The 15,007-nt window shown below is 38.0% G+C and overlaps 1 protein-coding gene across 9 annotated transcripts in view; it reads left to right on the forward strand.

Annotated features, from left to right (window-relative positions):
- LOC102686657 (interphotoreceptor matrix proteoglycan 1) overlaps positions 1-15,007 on the forward strand; it is a 44,049-nt gene that overhangs the window by 3,878 nt on the left and 25,164 nt on the right. For 8 of the 9 annotated variants that reach the window (XM_069196595.1, XM_069196612.1, XM_069196614.1 and 5 more), the window contains exons 2-6: positions 5,617-5,841; positions 8,537-8,703; positions 11,787-11,821; positions 13,769-13,827; positions 14,618-14,715. In XM_069196595.1, the coding sequence (XP_069052696.1) occupies positions 5,617-5,841; positions 8,537-8,703; positions 11,787-11,821; positions 13,769-13,827; positions 14,618-14,715 (584 nt within the window). Of the gene's footprint in view, positions 1-5,616; positions 5,842-8,175; positions 8,257-8,536; positions 8,704-11,786; positions 11,822-13,768; positions 13,828-14,617; positions 14,716-15,007 lie in introns of those variants that run through there. The other variant, XM_069196615.1, reaches the window with a different exon arrangement.

Below are 15,007 nucleotides of genomic sequence, written 5' to 3' on the forward strand. Positions count from 1 at the left end.
TGCGCGTACAGCAACAGAGTGTAGGAATTGTTGCAAAATTGTTCAAAATGCAAAGTTCATCTTCAGTACTTTAGATATTGGCGACTAAATTAATCAAAGCCAAAAGTTACCACCCCCCCCACCTATTTTTTATTTTATAACCTTTCCTGATTACTGTCAACATAATGCACCTCCATAAAGAGGGAAAACAGTAGCAAGCACAGAGATCTCTTTGAACCCAAGAGACGCTCCATATGATGTTCCGGATTAAGGGCCCCAACTCGAGTGGGTCGTTTTGCTGTACCAACTCTAACAGATGTATGATTAGCACATCAAACACTGGGACCCCGGAGTGGGAACCGGATTACAATTCCACCCATTGATTTGCCCCCATTCCCATGTACGTGCCCTTTCCCCGGCTAAAATTTCAATCCCTTTCAAGACTTCAGAAGCAGCAAGAAGCCCTAAATTGTGAACGCCAGCCTTCTAATTAAAAAGGGGGGAATTGATCACTCGCCAGCGGTTTTGTCAATAGCCGTTGTTAATATTAATGTGTGTGGCCGACACTTTGATCCACAGTAACTTACACTGGCGAAATTTCAATTCATTTGAAAGCTGAAAAATGCAGCACTTCTCTAGAAATTAAATACGGCAGCCTGAGATGGTAATGTTAAAATATCAAGAGATTTTCTTCCAACATGACATTGTGTTTTATGCTTTGTGCATCTGTGAATAAATAATCCCAGTAGGTGAGGGAAGAAATTAGAGTCTTTTTAGTAAAGCAATTCAGAACAATTCTAGTGTATTAAAATACTATATTAAATAGTACATTTTGTCTCAGTGGTAGTTACTTCTGTCATTGTCTCACAAAAGCTTTTCAAAGCATTGATGTTACCTTATAGCCTGATCTCTTCAGATCTCTGAAGTTAAGCAAGGCTTAGTCTCCTCAGTACTGCAATAGTTCACCTCCAGGGAAAATCATGTGCCTTCAGTGGTGTTGGTAAACCACTATATAGCACTTGTCTCACTGGGCTGGAATTTTCAAATAATGCCTCAGCACCAGAGATACTGTTTGCTGTATTTTCCTTTGGATCAGACATTAAATCAAACCTTTTTTTATTTTATTATTAAAGATCAGGGTTGTCCTAACTAAACTGCGATGTTTGACATTGGATAATATGACCTGTCTTTTTGCTTGGTTTAATTGGTGAAGAAATTTCTCACTTTTTAAATCTTATTCTGCTGTGGAGTGAGACAATTGGTTCATAATGACCGCCATGCATTTCACTGTACTTCAATGGAGGATGAAATAGGTCTGTACCCAGTATATATGCAAGGCACTGTGGGATGAAAAGTGATATACAGTATATAAATCCAATTCATTATTATGGGATAGTTACATTTTGTGAGATTCAGAACAGTAAAAATTAATTATTACAGTCCACCAGTTCCCAGTGAAAATAAGCTGATACAAGATTGTATAATTTTTCAATGAAGAGGAGTATACAGTAATCTTTATTCACCTTTTTTAATAGATTCCTTCACAGATGTAAACAGATTATTCCGCAATATTGGTATCGGTAGATAAATGAGAGATCAAAAAGTTCTTTAAGTGGCGTTTTCATTTGGAATTTCAATTTCCTTTCTTTGGCGATGAGGACTAGAAATCTTCAAACTCGGCATTTCTGTCATGCTTTCAAGTTGGTTCCTTATAGATAAACGACAAGGCCTGATGATGGCTTCCGAGCAGTAAATATTACGTGAAAGTATCCCTGTCAAAGAGCTGTTCATAGACCGAAACTGTAGACAAGTTTATTTGTATTCAGCACTGTGATCAAATGTATCATAAACACATACACAAAGGTGTAACGAACAGTTCTTTCCGGACCCTATGCGGACGACACAATCCGAAGAAGTGGGGAAACACTGGGGAAACGTCATGCAGGAATACGGGGCTGAAGACAGGGGGGCGTGTCCAAGGTGCGCTGGTGCACGGGGGAGGTGTGGCCGAGGCAAACAATCCAAAAGTGTAATCTTTAGAGAATCCAAACAAATGGGTAAGTCCAAAACCAGGAGATCCATCAACACAAGGAATTAAAACCAGAGGCCGGGTCGGAACCGGCGGACAGGGAACGGGAACGGAGATTAAAACCTTAACGGGACCAGGCGCTTCCAGGTCCCGAACTCGCACGGTACGGAAACCAGATGCAGAGCCAGGATGAGCGTCAGCGCCTGGCTTTTAAGGTGGGCTGGGAATAGGGAGCAGGTGCACAGAATAAAGTCTAAAGTGAAAGGGCTGGAGCGCCCTTAAGGAGGGGGAGCTATAATCGTGACAAAAGGTACATACAGTATGTGCGAGTAATATAATTGCCAGGATGAGAAAAACAAATTCCTTTTAATTGCTTTTTAAAAATTCCATTTGTTTTTCTTTGAAAACTACTGCGATTTCTTTCAACGGGTAGGATTTTATAAGTTGGATAAAAAAAATACATTGCAATGATTTTTCTGGTCTTAAATACCTTCTAATGCATTTGACACCACCTTCTAACTCTTATCATCTGCAGCATGACTGCTATAGGACAATCAACTACTATCCCCATGTATTTCTGTTTTCCTTATTGTAGTAAACTGAATGCAAAGTCAGAATATTATGCAAACCCTGAAAATGCACCTCTTCATAAAAACAGCCTTAAAAGTTCCCATTTAGCTAAAAAACGTTAACCGTAGAAATCTATTTAAATTTCTACGGCTATTGAACAAGCTCAAGACATGCAGCATGAATCAGCAAGTGTACTTAATGTTCAGCAGTACTCTTGCCAATTACTTTGCTGTCTGTTATGTAAGAGCACTGTGTAGGTCTGTGGATTCTTATTGCCCTCCTTTTTTTCCTTCTGCCTTGCCTCATTAAACATATCCGTAAGCATGTGGAATGACACTTGCTGGAGTTCTTAATCATATCCAGCTAAGACTAAAAGATTAATGCAGTCAGGAGGACTGAGCATGTGTTCATTATGCATTGTATTTTTGTATTGCATCAGTGCGTTTTGGCCTTGTCCTTTGAGGTACCCCTGAACAATCCTCTCCAGCTGGGCTTCATACCCAGCTGCAATCCCATGTTGAGATGCAGTCACAGGGGCAGAATGCTGCCCCTTCCCTTGATTTGGATTAAAAAACAGGTGGAGGCCAGGGTGAGTGAGTGGGGCAATTAAAAGTTCACAGCAATTGATTGCTGAACACTGTTTTGACAGTCCTTACCTTGCCACTCATTGGATGTGTTAAGTATTTATAAACATTATTCATGCAAAAAATAACTATTATTTAATTAATTGCATTTATTAAGTATATGTCCCAAGACACCCCAGACTGCTTTTGAATACACTGTAGGCTTCACCAATTGAATTAAGGGGGACTTTATGTAGACCAGATAGTTCAAGGTCAAAGGCACTAGGATTTACACATACTGTAATCTTTCAACACTGCCATGAGATCTAGTAGTCATAGTAGCAGTCAACAACATCAGTCTACAAGGCGTTAAATGCTGCTGCTACCAATAGCAGAAAACAAATGGCTAATACAAAGACTTGTGGTAATAATTGAAATGGTGAGTACATCACTTAATTAATATGATGGACACTAACTGGTGGTTTTGTTCTCTTGTTGTTTTTTTTTTACTATAGTTATTTAACACTCTACTAACAAACATTATTTGAAATGCCAGTGATTAATGCCTTGTATTCACATATACAGTGACTAATATTTAATTACTTTTTCATTTTAAAGCACTTTTCTTTAAAATGTTTTTTTGCAGTTACCTAAATTGCAGATGGCTATATTTCAGTTTTCTAATGCATTGTTAAAGCTGTTACTGTGCTAGAATGTTGTACCAGGGTGATGCTGTTCCACACATCTTTGCCCTACCTACTGTATCAATCCACCGTGTCAGTGCCTTTTCCTTGACCTTATGACTGTCATTGCCACGCCCTCTGCAGCCAGGGGGCACTCCTTCTCTGTCCTGTCTCTTGTTTCCTGTGCTTTGCTGTCCTTCCGGTGTTTCTCTCTCTCTGGGGCTATATATTTCCGGGTCTTTTATTTGCCTTCGCTCAGCATTGACGTTCGGATGTCCTGAAACCCGCCTAGCACCAGGTCGCCCACATCCTCTACCTGAGGGCATAGGTTTCTATACGGCATTCCCTGAACAGCTGAGCCCGGGCTAACCCCCGTCTCGCCGCTACGCATAGGGACTTTTACACTCTCCTGCCATTCCACGGTTCATGCTTTCCGACCTCCGTGACAGTCATGACTGAACAAAGAACATTATGTGAATAAAGCAGAGATGTTTTTATCCCTATAAATCCCCAGCACTCATAATGTTTTAAATTATATTAAAACAGGAAACTTTCAAGCCGTAGCCTATTACCATGTTAATCAAATATAAAGGTGATCTTCAATCGACTTTTGATCTGTCCTTCAATGCTTTGCTCCAAAATCTAATGAATAAATCAGATTCCTGTTATTTAAAGTAATTCCATATTCCTGAAGTCTAAATTGAGTGTTTGGTCTTAATAACTCACCTAGTAGGGACGTCTACTCCGGGTACGATTATAGAAGGTTGTGCTGACACATTTCTATTGAACATGGTCACCATTGTTCAATAGAAATGAAGATTGTATCTTTAAGAAAGAAATGGTGAAAGGTTATTTCATAGTACATGAATTGTGGAATGTTTAATTCAATGTTTTGGGCTCTGCCAGTGTAATTAATTGCTGAAGATGAAATACGTAATGGATAACAAAATTATTTTTGAATTTTGTATCTGTTGGCCTTGTAATATAATGTTTTATTTGCCTTGTGGAATTATATTTCTGTCATCTGCCATTTGATAAATCATGTGAACAGAGGTAGCACCACAGTCTTACTAAGCAGTGCTTGCATGGACTTTATGGTAGTTACAGTAATAGTTATCATTATAACTAACCAACTTTTTTTTACATTTTTTGAACATTTAAAATGTAACTGGAGTACACAGATAGCAAAAGTGCAAAATTGTTTCATTTAGACTGGGACCAATTTAATACTGTCAACAAAAGACCTTCCTTAGTTGAGTGTTGCCTTCGTGATGTTATTTTGCTGAGTTTCCACATTACTGCAGGAAAATGTACCTACATCTGCTTCTAAAGTAGGTGTTTCAAAGCAGATATAGTATCTGTTATATCAGCAAAGTACAGTTATATCAAATAAAATGAATGAAAAAACATACTCTGTATGCATTTACTATTTAAAGTGTATTCATATATATGCAGCTATTTAACATACATTAAATTTTAAAGTACTACATTACATTTGCTGAGTAATGCTGGCATTTGTCACATATTTCCTCTAAGTTGAATCCTCAAAAACACTTCATTATATGTATTCGATCACCAAGTAATTTGTGTGGTACTGTTAACGCCCACTGAAAGTGTTACCACTTTCAATGGTGGTTTCAAAAATATAATACTTGTTTAATAAAAGTATGCTGGGCAGCAAATTGTGCTTCAGTAAACAATTTTTCCCTTCCGTTAATAGTTCAGTTCTTCAGCTGTAAACTATAATGTTATGTAAAGCACACACAATAGTCTCTATGCTTTCTTCTTGCAGATATGAACAGTCAAGAGACTCTGGCTGGAGTCAAAAAGACTCATTCAGGACACTTGATAGAAATGTTGAGGACAACCAAGCAATCTTCAAGAATAAAAGCAATATTTGAGCTGGAAAGACATCGGACAAGGAGATCGACATTTTCCCACACCGGAGTGAAAGTCTGTCCACAGGAAACCATCAAAGAAATCATCGCCAGTCATCAGGCTTACTACAAACTTAGAGGTAAGCAAGACTATGAGCATGTTTCTTCCCCAGCAGATTTCTCAACATTTTCAATTTGTATGTTTGATTACTTCCATCAGTGTATTCTTAAAGGAAATGTACAACTTCTGAATATCTGAAATCATATATTGACGAAAATTCTCCTCTAAAACCTTTATGGGTTATGGTTCTATAAATGCACAGAGGAGCAAATGACATTTTGTGTACTTGTATTTTTTAACCAAAATAGTTAAAATACTTTTTTAAATCTAATCACAGTATTTAATTACAGTACATTTCTAAACAAGCTCCATTAAAGAGCTTTAGTTGCTCACATCCATCTTTTTTCAGTGCTTAAGAAATGGCAACAGTATGACATCTTTATGAGGTAGTTCACCTGATGAAACTGCTGGAGCATGTACTATATGCTACTTTCTCTCAGGTCACCTTTGTGAATGAGCAGTAAATTTAAACGTTTTCAATTATTTATTTTTTTATGCTACCTTGCACTGATTGATTGAGAACTGCAACAATTAACCGTGAAAAATATGCCAACAGAGAGAGAACATAACACTATTATGTCCCTGTCCCGAACTTTCATTCTGGATCAATCTGGATTCATAGAAGATTCAAGTAGAAATCATTTTTACTTGACAGTTTAAGCGTAACAAGAAATAAAGCTTATTAGTTTATTAGATCTTAAAGAGGCATATCAGGGATGAACAGACACTCAACACACATAGAGTACCTGTACGTGTACAGTAAAATAGTTATTCTTGTTGAATCTGAATAGTAAAGGTTACACTGCAGATATTATGAAGCAACACTGCTGGGTCATCCTTTAACTAAGATGAGCCATGACTTAAGAAAGTCCAGGTATTCAAAAACTGATAATTCTCTTGTGGTTTGTTATTCTATATGATTGCTCAGCCCTTAAACAATTTCAAAAGCTGACATCCATTGATCACTGTGTTCAACAGTTCTTATTAGGTGGATGATTTCTCTCAATGATTCAAAGATTCATAACCTCTCTTTCCTCATGTTTCATATACAGTAGTGGTACAGTACATTGTTTGTTTGCAAAATATGTTAAGAATGAAATACATTGTCCCATGGCCAACATTTATGATACACTGCTAATCTATACACTCTGTTGCACAAAACAGGAGTTGTGTGTACCTTGTCTAAAAGATTTAAATGCTTTTCAAATATAGAAGGTATCCCTGCCAAGACCTATTAGAATGAGTTGGTTCACAATGGTATTGTAGGTGCATTTAAAGTTTGTTTTAATAATAATTGAGTATTAAAATAGAGAACACAAATGCCTGAAATGAAGGGTGATAGCACATCAGTCTGGGACTAAATTTAAATTCCAGTAAAATTATTGAAATATGAACGTATGAATATTCACTGTTCTTGCGATCACTACAATGTCAGATGTACTGTAGATGACTGGTGGGTCTGACATTATCTACTTTTCTTTAGAGGCTTAGCATCTTAAGAATGGGAAATGTTGTCCACTTGATTAACTTAAGCCATTGACAAACTAATTTCAACATTTTTATTTTGTGAGGTTTTGCATTATTTCCTCACACTGTGAAATAAAGAGTACTGAGTACCATGTCTTGCTGGGACATACTATACCTATTAAAAGATTTCTTGCTATAACAGCCCGACTCTTAGGTGTGTCACAATGTGTAAGGCATCCACTGGCAGATGAGATTGCCTATAAACCCAAAGTATAACATAGTATTTTTAAGCCGCAAAAAAAGTATTGGCTTCTAGTCCCTGTAGAAAAAGTGTATTTCCCCTCTTCTGTTATAGGCTTAATACAAACAGGTGTTTTTATTTAGGAAAGGAAGGAAAGAAATATTACTTGGTAGTAGAGTAGAAGTAGAGGAGTTTATTGCCAAATGCACATGTACACTGGAAATCTTTATTGCACTGATCTCTCGGGACATACAGTACACAGTGCAGCAGATGACACAGTACAACAGACAACATCATGCAATGTACGGAAGACAGTAGATTACAAACATAATCAATAATTAATACATATATTACAGATGAAATTTCATATCTGAGTCAATAAAAATGTGTCTAAGAATTCTAATATTCCATTTTTCTTCACAGTACTCTACCCTTTGTAGTCCTGATACATTGTTTTCGTAAAATGTAATGAAGAAAATTAGTTAAAATTAAAACAACACTGTGGTCTGGGAACATAGAGTGGTGGCCTACCTTCACAAGACAAAGTGGAGTGCTGACCACATTGAGGCAAAACCACCTGTTGTGAAGGCGTTTTAGTAATAACCATTACAAATAAACAGCACCACCTAGTGGCCCACCAGAGTTAGTCCTCCAGCTGACACTGTCCGGAACCCAAAACAAGTAAAGTATGCTTTACCTACTGTACACGTGCTGTTCGTTTGAAAGGTAAGTCTGTATCAGTTGCACTTCTATAGTATTTTTGTAGTGGTAGGTAACAAGAAGGGGTAACATTGAAGGATTCGCTGCTTCTGCAATGCAAGGAAATGTTTTTGTTTTTGCTTCGTATTGCGTGTTACATTCAAATAAAGACAAAAATAAAAACAAAAGAAGTGAAGCTATTACAGAAGGTATTTCTCTTTGCGACTGCAGAAATCTAATACGAGGCTTTGTACGTAATAGGAGTAGGAGTTTTTGACAAATTGTAAAACACCACCATTTTGTTTAGTTTGTCAGGAAGCCGTGTGGGAGGCCTTTCGGATATTTCTGGACAGAATTCCAGACACCGCGGAGTACCAGAGCTGGGTTTCCACTTGCCAGCAGGAATCCCTTTGTATAGCCGACCTGGCAAAGAACTTCAGCAGCTCTCAGGAACATCTTGACATGGTTCAAAGAGTAAGAACCGAACCCGTTCCCCTCTTCGTCCTTTTGTCATCTTCTATATTTCGTGAGATAAAACGCGATGGCTGAGACTGACAGTGATGTCAGAACTCTGTGGGAGCAGTGACTGTGGTTGGGGAAAAACTTCAATACAGCAAACTACCCTCTCAGACACGGGGGCTGTCCATCCATTTTCTAACCGCGTCATCCGATTCATGATTGCAGGGGAGCCGGAACCTGTCCCAGAAAGCAATGGGCACGAGGCAGGATACACCCTGGATTGGACACCAGTCTAATCGCAGGGCACACACAGACGGTCACGTACACTCACACCCAGGACTAACGTCCAAGAAGCCAATTAACCTACCACCAGGTCTTTGGACTGTGGTAGGAAGCCCATCCAAGCATGAGAACATACAGACTCTCCAGGTCCAGAACTGAACCCAGGGCCCCAGTGCTGGGAAACAACAACGCTAACCACCACACCGCCCAGACACAGGGTCTTACAATTTAAGATCCTGACCTAATTAGTTCATTAAATACCTATTCAAACCTCAGTTGTGGCAGTAATTGCTAAAACAGTTCTGTGGTAGACCCTCTGTACTTCTCCTCTAATGGCTCATGAGGCCTGAGCACATGGGCAAACCACAACAGGAAGAAAATTACTACGCAAGAACAGAACGCGACACGACACTTCACTTCTGCTCCAACAAACCCGGCACCTAGACCAAACTAAGCTAAATTAAACTCATGGGAGAATGTGATTCTCAGCCCTTCATCGATTATCTCATTAGATTTTGAATATACCAGATATGAACCTATTTGTATGCAAGAGAAGCCTGAATGACCTCTACTGGCAGGTCAGCTGAAACTGCTAGCCTAATTGCTGCTGGCCTGCTACAGATTCAAAGTGTTTTGATCTCTTACAAATGTTACACCTAGCTTAAGCAATTAAGTTATATAAGTAATAAAAGTCACATCATTAGTTAAGGTTTTAATTAAGCCACTGTGACAGAGGGCACTGGGGATCTGCAGGATGATTCCCTTACATAGATTGCTAATTGCCAGACCCATAAAAACTCAACTGTGATGACTTTACTAAGGTTAGAGTACACACTTTGGCAGAACCAAATTTTTGACCTCTGTATGAAGGGCCATAGATCAGTCTATCAATAACAAATGCAATAATTTCTTGTCACAGCCTAGGCATTACTAGAATAACATCCAAGAACTGATATCAAGTGTTTCATAGTGGCTGAAAGATAGATTTCACGTGGTAGTGATTATTTCTGCTTCTCAAATCGTGGTACAAGATTATTTAACAAGTAACTAACTGCAGGGTTTACACCATATACTGTATCTACTTCATACAAATATATCTTTAGAATTTTAAAACAGAACACATTATCATGTTGTGATGCTATCAGTTCATGTTTAATAAATCGGTGTGATCTGTTCTGTGTACCTGAGTAAAATGTTTACTAAAATAAGATTGGTTTAAGGTTTTTTTTTAATTACTTTAGCAGTAGTGTCCCCTGTATCCAAACAGCAGTGAGGTGTTTAGACTGACTCACAAAATACACAGTATATTACTGAAAAAGAACAATCCACACTGAGTTCACAGAAACATAAGCCAAAGCTGGGCAGCACAGTAGAGCAGTGCAAAGCATTGCTGCCTTGCAGTGCTGTGGCCCTGGGTCCACTTCCTGGGGCACTAAGTGAATAGAGCTCTCCCTGTGTTTACATGGGTTTCCTTTGGGTGCTCAGTTTTGCTTCTACAAGGTCCTTCTATATGAGCCTTCTCACCTATAAAGCTCTACATGGCTTTGCATTCTGTAACTGGCTGACTTACTACTGTCCTACTCCTTACCTTGCAACCTTTATTTGTCAACCCTACTCCCCCAAGCCCGTCTACAATCTGTGGCTCAGAAGCTTTTTCTTTAGAAGGGCTTTTATTTAACTGGTCCTGTGTCTGTCCCTTTGCTTTTCCGCTATATTCCAAATTCCTTTTGTAATTCTGCTGTCACCTGTCATTGTGAACTTTGCTTTTTTTACTGTAAGCATTTTGAGAAGCCACTTTTAAAGCCACTATATAAAATAAAGCCTATTTTATAGTACATAATCATATTGGTACTGTAGGTAAACTGACTTCTGGTAAAACTGGCCCTGGTGTGAGTGGACTGGTGTCCTGTCCAGGGTGTATCCTGCCTTACACCCTTTGCTTGCTGGGATAGGCTCCAGCTCCTCCTTAGCACTGTATTGTATATAGCAGTTAGAAAATAGATGGGTAAACCAAAGTTTGTCTCATATTTTGACGAGTTCCTTAATTTCATTCAGAGTATAACAAGTTTCTTGAAAAAATAGACTGGTTTGGTTGTTGAGTGTCTCAATCCGTAAGAAGTGTTGAGCTTACAGTGGGTCATGTACTGTAACTAGTTCTTTGTGACCAGGATTCTACAAAACCAAGGTGCCTGTGGTGCCTGAGATGTATTAAAAGATAAGTTGCATGTTTTGTATCTCTGCCCTAAGATGTGAAAAACACTCAAATGGTGCATTCAAATTTGGTGGGTACACCTAAAACCGTTGACATTCATAAATTTATAGAAAATAGACATAATCAGTGAAATACTTAAAATACCTTTGCATTTTTTGAAATACTTTGCTCTGAGTGAAACTTAATGAAATGAGGGAAGTCTATAAAAAAGATTTTTTCATGGAAGTTATTTAACCAAACCGTATTACAGTATGTTCTTAAGAATTCGTCTTCAGATAACTTGACCGAAAAATATTCACGCTCATGTCAATATAGTTCTGATACTGGAATAGAATTTTCACATTTAATATGAAGATTTTTCAAAAGATACAGTGACTTTTCTAAATCCAAACAGGTGAAGTATTGTCTTTTATTAGTAGGAAGTACTGTAATACACTCATTGTATTTCATTCTTCATTTCTCTGCTAGTTTCCCTCTCTTCCTCACACATGAAGAAGGCTCCACAACTGAAAAATTGTCTCTCTTTTCATTTCCTTTCAAACTTCTTTTGTTTTAAAATTCTACACTTTCTGAGGGATTTGTTCTCTTTTGTTTTTCTTCGCAGAGAGTTCATTTAAGGGACGAAAAGCATCAGGAAAGGTAGGAAACCATAAAGTTTTCTATTCTAAGGGTAGCAGCTGAAGGACAGGCATCTGTAGGCTCAGACGGATTGTCTCCGTGGTGATTTAGTGCTTGTTAATGATGGTGTATTATGATTCAGGAAAACATAAATTCAGAACATTTATGTTCTGATGAATTTCAGCTTTCAGCTCTCCTCAATGTCTGCTTGTTCTCCATTATCTGACTTTCCAGAGAATCGCAATTTTATACCTATTTGAATACAGGAGGCATCATTATTGATTTATTTGGGTTAGTTCAGGAGAATGGAAGAAGAACATGGCAATCTAAATAGCTTTTGAAATTCGAAAAAAATGTACATAAACTTTAAACAGTAGAGCACAGTGGCACAGTGGTTGGCTTGGCTGCTTTTCAGCCCTGGGGTCCTGGGTTCAGTTCAGTGTCTGCGTGGAGTTTCTATGTTCTCCCCATGTGTGCGTGGGTTTCCTCTGGGTGCTTCAGTATCCTCCCACAGCCCAAAGACATACTGTTAGGTTAAGTGCCTTCTGGGAAAACTGGTCCTGGTGGGAGTGTGTACCTGTCTGTGTTTGTTGTCCGCTGCCCACAAAGTGCTGGGATTGGCACCAGCTCCCCCACAACCCCTGGATAAAGCAGTTAGAAGATGGATGTAAACTTAAGGATATTTAAGACTTACTGGACAGTATAACAATATCATGCAGTAGTTCTGTAAGGATTTAGCAACAATTGTAGACTAGGATATGTTTTCTAGGGTACCACAATGTAATATAGTTGCAACCAAGAAAGACTGAAAATACTCATCAAGGATGCATTGTTTTTTCTTGTACTGTTATTCCCTTTAAAGTGTGACACAGTTGTAGTCTGCCTGTGAAAGAACTTCTATTTCAATGGTGTTACTGATCCTTCACACTTGTGGTGTAAAATGTGCTGTTAATTAAGGTCTTCAGATGCTGGCACAGCCACAATTATGGACCACCTGATTCCGAAACAAAGGAATTTATTATGTGCAGTAAATACTTGGGTTGAAATATTATTTTGTCATGTAAATGTAGAAGAACGACAAATTCCTCATTTCAAACACTACACAATTTATACACTGAATTCATTACTGAATAACTCTGTTTCCATAAAAAAGGGCCTGGAACCATCTTTAATTGTTTATGCTATAAGGCTTAAAGGCCAAGTCAGTAGACCTATTGCATGTATTATTTAGTGTGAAAACTGATTAATATCTGACATGGTCAATGTAATTTTTAAAGGTATAAAAAAAAACAAAAACCATAGGATATTAAGTACATCTGTCCTTCAGAACATTTTCTAACCACTTCCTCCAATTCAGGCAAACAACGGGCACAAAGCAGGATACACCCTGGATAGGAAGCCAGTCCATCACTGGGCAGACACACAGACACACACATACCCACATCAGAGCCAGTTTTCCCAGACATCAATTAACATACCAGTATCTCTTTGGACATTGAAACCTGGAGGACTTGAAGGAAATTAAGAACATACTGTAACGGAAGTTAAAAACAAATGTAGCTCGTTAGGAAGTTAGTATTCAATTGATCCAAGTATTTTGAAAGAAGCCTTGGTATCCTCTTTAACAATATGGTTGTGTAGCTCATCCACACTCCCTCAAACCTTTGCGTAAAGAAGAGCCTGCTGTTCCTGGTTTTAAATGCACTTCCATGTACAGTAGTTTTTACTTGTGCCCTCTGGTTTGTGTTTCATCACTCATTCTAAATCACACAGGAAATATTAATCAGGCTTTGACTTGACACAAAAAGCCCCAGATGCAAAGTGTAACTACTACTACTACTGCTGTCCAATATCCTGTCTACAACCTTAATACAGGACACATAAACATCCCCGTATTGTTAAGAGTAGATACTTTTGATCTATCGATGCAATTTCTTTACATACCTTTTCCACACTTGTGCCTTTTAGAGAAGTGTCCACTGTAAAGCCTGAAGAGGTGACAGGAAAGGCTTCTGAAACTACAACAGGTAAGCTGTTAGACTCGGGACTGGCAAGTTCCTGTACAGTATCTGAGACCTCTGAAATTATGCTGTGATTTTTGACTCTCACTTCAAGTGATCACCTGTAGCTGACCTGCAAAGGTGGTCTCTCAGCTGATATACAGTACATGAAGTGCCTTCCTGTGTGTCTTTGTACAGTATATGTGTTATTCCCATGTTGTAAAATGCCTGTTCATAGTCTCATGAGGATTAGATTTATTATATCCCACAACTTAAAGTCTTAAGTTAAAAAATGGTAGAAATTATTTAATAGAAGATTCAGTCATTCTTTACTAGTAACTGAAAATGTTATCACAGCATTAATTTTTTGTTGTCATTGGCTTAAAATATACTCCTGCTGTATATTCCTGTGTTTAGCAGACAGAGTATGCATTATTCAATGCAATTTTTACTATTTTGCTGGATTTAAAATTGATTTCTTCCATTGAAGATTTAAAATATCAGTTTGCTAATAATATCTTGTATAAAAGCTCTAGTATCCTGACATTAAATTGAATATTTGAAAAACTGCTTCTATTTGACTAGATTATCTCAAACCCTTATGAAATCAAACTGAGTACATTTATTGTTTAAAATTTCTTCACAGGTCTCCAACGTATCACAGTCAGTATACAATATGTTCATATAATACTGTATACTGTAGGTTGTTTTTGTTTTGTGGTACAATTTTAATCATTCAAATGGGTGGCAAAGATATTTCCAGAAGGTTCTTCAGTGTAGGGTTGTGCACATTGAAAAAGATTCATTTTGTATTTAGTTTCCAGGGAAGTCTTCACTGCTGGACCCACAGAAGTGTCAGCTCTTTCTAGAAACCTCCTTAATGAAACTGTGAATGACACAAAAGTCCTTGACACGGTATGGACTCTGGCTTCTTGTTTTCACCATTAGAACTCAGCTCTACAGGCAGCACAAAAGGCTTGAAAGAAATAATATGCCCATTTGTCAGCTGCATTGTACCTTTTATCAGACTCTGTTGGTGTGCTGAAAAAACAGCATAATAAGACTTATTTCTTTGGCATTTATTTATTTTCCTCTTGTTATAATTAAATTGTGGGAAGCCGAATTTACTGTGTGTCCCATTGTACAAATGACTATGACTTTCAGTGCTTTGCAAAAGTATTCAGGCCCTTCCTATGGTGTCAGTTTT

Source organism: Lepisosteus oculatus, chromosome 2 (genome assembly GCF_040954835.1).
Source record: "Lepisosteus oculatus isolate fLepOcu1 chromosome 2, fLepOcu1.hap2, whole genome shotgun sequence".
NCBI lineage: Eukaryota > Metazoa > Chordata > Actinopteri > Semionotiformes > Lepisosteidae > Lepisosteus > Lepisosteus oculatus.